This window comes from Nicotiana tomentosiformis, chromosome 11 (assembly GCF_000390325.3).
Source record: "Nicotiana tomentosiformis chromosome 11, ASM39032v3, whole genome shotgun sequence".
NCBI lineage: Eukaryota > Viridiplantae > Streptophyta > Magnoliopsida > Solanales > Solanaceae > Nicotiana > Nicotiana tomentosiformis.
In genome coordinates, this window is record NC_090822.1 from 99139339 (window position 1) to 99144089 (window position 4751).

At 34.8% G+C, this 4751-nt stretch overlaps 1 protein-coding gene across 1 annotated transcript; it reads right to left on the reverse strand.

The window, feature by feature from the left end:
- Positions 1 to 3866: 3866 nt before the first annotated feature.
- LOC138901907 (uncharacterized) lies at positions 3867 to 4418 on the reverse strand. The gene has a single exon (XM_070189706.1). It carries the CDS (start codon positions 4416 to 4418, stop codon positions 3867 to 3869), a length of 552 nt encoding a protein of 183 aa, XP_070045807.1.
- Between the last annotated feature and the right edge of the window lie 333 nt (positions 4419 to 4751).

The following is a 4751-nucleotide window of genomic DNA, read 5'->3' on the forward strand; positions in this document are numbered from 1 at the left end:
TTTCCTCTTGAATATATGCTTTCACTGCAGCTATAGTGTCATTTGGTTCGACCATTATATTTGACCAAAAACTATAATTTTTGGAAAAAATTTTATATTTATATGTAATGTTGGAGTTTTTAGCCAAAATTATCCTTTATCTTTGGGGGTAAGTCTAACTTTGTCCTTTATCTATTGCCCTGAGCACTTATTGTCCTTTAAGTTTGCTAAACTTGAGCAGGTTTAGTCCATTTAACAAAAGACCCAAAGGGAGACCTAAAAGCTAACACTGATTTCACTGAGTCAATTGGGTAGAGAAACTTTCAGTACTTAAATTTTGCAGAACTAATGTAGTGAACCTAAATCTGTTTAACGGGCCGGGTTGACCCGGTTCTGGACCGGTAATAAACCGGACCGTCCCGAACCAGTGGAAGGGGGACGGGTAGGGCTGGGTTTGGGGTTTGATCCGTATATATTTGTTTACCGTTAATCAGACCGGTCAAACCCGATCAATAAAAATTTCGTGATTCTAATGACCTAGTGAAGGGCCGATAGGCAGGGCCTAGTCCAGCAAGAACAAATTCAACTAAATCATCATTGGGAATCGGATGTTGTAATGCAGCTAATCTATCAGCGATTCCTTTGGTCTTTTGTACATAGGCCTCAATATTTGCATTGTCACGACGCAAGGTATGCAATTGCATCTTGAGTTCACGAATTAGTGGCTTCGATCCTGAAGCATATGCAGCAACAAGTTTATCCCAAGTTGCACGAGCAGTCTCTGCTCCAACTAATTGAGGCGGAATATTTTCAGAAACTGATGCAATAATCCAACTTAGCACAAGTTGGTCTTCTCGTACCCATACTTTGTAAGCCGGATTTAGCGTATTCTGATCAAGAAACTGTGTCGGAATTGGCTCGGTACCATCAATATGATGGTTGAAACCACAACCACACGCCATTGGCATAAACTGTGTCTTCCACAACAGGAAGTTTGATGATGTAAGTTTTACCAGTAGTTGATGCACAAGATTTAGTAAGGGCATAAAAGGAGATGTGGGAAATTCAGCGTGTGTGGTTGGTATAGTAGAGGTCGACGAGGAGTTGATATCATCCCCCATATCAAGAACGTCTTCGTTCTCTGTTACTGGAATTTTTTTTTTGCCCTGGGTTGATTAAACTACTTAATGCTCTGATACCATAAAAAGTTCTTTCATTCACTACTTATCATGTGTGATTACAACATGAATATATATATATATATATATATATATATATATATATATATATATATATATATATATATATATATATATATGGGGTTCCATGATGCATAAGACTCCTAAGTCTATAGACATACAAAGAGCAATATAATACAAGTATGTATACTACAGGGAACCTAAACCCACAACAAATAGATAACTTTAACCAAGATTCTAGTTGGTCTAGGATTATCGTTTACCTAGATGATGTAATTTGACTTGACATAAGATTTAATATAAAAAAAGAAGACTTTCGAAACATTTTCTCCTAAAAGGTTATTTCTAAATATAGAAATGTGTCATCTTTTAACAAACTAATAAGAAAAGTGTGTCATTTAAATTGAAACGGATGACGTACTCTCGATATAAATTTTCAATTTTGTTACCCATAATGGCATGCAAATCTAATCATTTTCCATTTTAGAGAGCACCTTCTAGGGCCATTTTGGTATGCCTTAAAAAGTCTTTATTTTTAAACTTGTGTATGGTCAAATATCTTAATATAAAATGAAATAAAAAAGAGTCTTTTTATCATATGAACTTCTAACAAGTTTAACAAATTAAAACAGCTGCAATAGTAACATTTTCGAGATCCGTATCAAATTAAAATATACTTAATTGAGTATTGCGTTCTCATCGTCGTGCCAAATCAATTTAACTTGAGTAAACTTTATCTAATGTTAATCATTTCATTTTTTGAAAAACCTTGTTAGAAATTGAAGATACTAATGTAAGATGCATACCAACAGCGGCATTCGTGCACGAGTCAATACATTCACGTGATTCCTGTAGCCAAAATTTTCTGTGTATCGAATTTGGTTGCATAAATTTACAGGATATGGAAACAAATACTTCAAGAAACTAGATGTCAAGTTGGAAGAACTAGACAGAACAACTCTTGAGGGATACAAATTTAAATGTGTTATCTACTTAAAAGCTAGTGAAGAAAACATGATTAGTCAGAAACAAATTAAAACTGAAACAAAACCGCGACTCCGTTTATGTTATTTATTCAACTCAATATGCTGGACGGTAGATAATAGTGCGCCTCATCAGTTTTAGCTATCAATATGCTCGACTGTAGATATGCTGGACCCTTTTCCTCTTGAATGTATGCTTTTGCTGCAGCTATACTGTCATCCGATTCAACCATTAAGGGTGTGTTTAGTACGAGGAAAATATTTTTGTAAATTAAAAATGAGTGGTTTTATTACTTATTTTTCCTTATTTGGTTGGTGAGTGAAAACTTTTTTTCGAAAAATATTTTCTAGTATTTTGTTAGAGAGTAGGGGTTGGTGGGGATGGGAAATAGGGCGAAAAAGGTTGGAAAAAAGTTTTGGAAAGTATTTTACATAAAAAAAAAAAACCTAAGAGAAAAACTTTAGATTCTGAGCCCCATATGCCATATTCAACAACCCTTGTTTTTTAAAAGAAATCCCCTGTGCTCTTGAGTGTAAGCTTTTACTACAGCTGTGATATAATCAACCATCGGAGTAAAAGAAGGACGACAATCTTTAATCTTTATTATTGTTTATACTGTCTTGAAGCCGAAATTTCATTAAAAGAGATTTTGGTAATGAACGCCATTTAATCACGCCTTTGTAAGTGTCATCATAAATAATGATTTGCATTGTTCGACTCAATGACCGTGGATCTTTGACAACATCAGCGGCCTGGATTTGCATTGTTCGACTGACGTACGTTGGAAAGCTTTTAAAAATTTAGAAATTAAAACGTTTAAATGTACCGAGAGACACTGACAAAAAGTCCCTCGAAATAGTGAATTTGGATTTATCCATCACTACTCTTGCGTAGGTAAACTAATATTTAGTAGTAGCTCACATTGATTTGCGTTACTGGTACATATATATCAAAAAAAGAGTAGATAGAAATTTTCTTGATTCCCAAAATTATCATTAGGAGTCCTGTGTTTTTAAGTCAAAATAATTTTTAAGTTATTTTGTAGTATTTGAATAAAGTAAAAAAAAAATTTAAACACTTATTTTTAAGCTAAAATGACAAGAACAAGTCAAAAGCCAAAAACTAGAATTATAACTTATGAGTTAAAAGCTATATTAGCTTAAAAGTCACATAAAATACGGTATCGAAAGGGGCTCGATCTAGTTTGTGCATCTCCCGAAACTCAACCACATTCATCCAAAAGTTTGTGTTTTTTAAAAGAAAACCCATTTTCCTGTTGAAGATAAAAGGATCTAATTAAAAAATGTGCAGCCTCCACAAAAAATACTAACCTCCCTTATAGTTTATAATATTATACTTGTCTCCTTATTAGAAGAAGAAAAGTACATATGAATTTGATCGTGATAATAGGTTATATGAAACTAAATGATAAAACCTGAGTAAAATAAAAACAAAACTCATCTTATCAAGATTAGTTGACCCAAAAATTAAAAAGATAGTCGAAAACTAATCTAAATTGCGAATAATTGGCCTTTGCAGATATATATTTTACCAAAAAAAAATAAAAAATCATGAAGCTTCTCAATCAATTTTTTAAATAAATAAACCTGATAACCCACATGATATGCAGGGAAAAATAACTGTTTTAAGATTCAATTAAAACAAAACACGACCCTATCTGGCCAGATACTGATAGTGCCATACTCAACAACCGCCCATCCATAAGACAAGAACCAGAGTAGAGTCGTACTGAATATTGTACTCCGCGAGAGTCCTATTATCCTCCAATCGCCGTCCCGCTAAGATTAACCTCTGTTTATGAAATCGAAAGCCCTCCTTCTCTTGAATTGCGACCTTAACATCTGCAACATTGTAATCAGACTCAACCATTAACTTTAAAGTGCGTTCAGTCATAGTTTTCACTATGATTCGCATTGTTGGTGCACAACGAAGGAATAAGTAACTATCTGTGGCTCCCAAAGAATTTAGAGTCTGCACATCTCTCAGAACTCCACCATCTTCATTCCGAAGCTTCTGTTTCTTAAAAGAGATGCCTTTTTCCTCTTGAATGTATGCTTTTACTGCAGCTATTGTATCATCTGGTTCAATCATTAGGACAAAAGTATTTGGTTCTAATTCGCGACCATCAGTAGTACCACTTATGCCATCCTCATGTCCAAGCTTCGGTAAAATATATTTTAGCATAGGCCGTTTATTCACGTCACTGTATGTATGATCTCGAATAGTGATTTGCATTGTTCGATTCAATGACCATGGATCTTTTACAATAATAATGAATACAGTGGAAATCGATTTCGACTTTCGTACGATTGATCGAGATGGGATCATAATGGACCAAAGGAAGACCTCGTAATATCGAAATAAGTTCCGAAGATGGTACGAACGAGTTTCAGATTTCAGGTTTAGGTCAAACACCGAGTTCGAAGTCATTATCGAGCTCGGGTCCGAACCGAACTATGATGAAATGTTATGGAATCGAGCTTAAGGGGTAAAGGCCAACCGATACCGAGCCCGAGTCATTACCAGATCCCGAGTCAGCATCGAACTCAAATCCGCATCGAGCTCTAA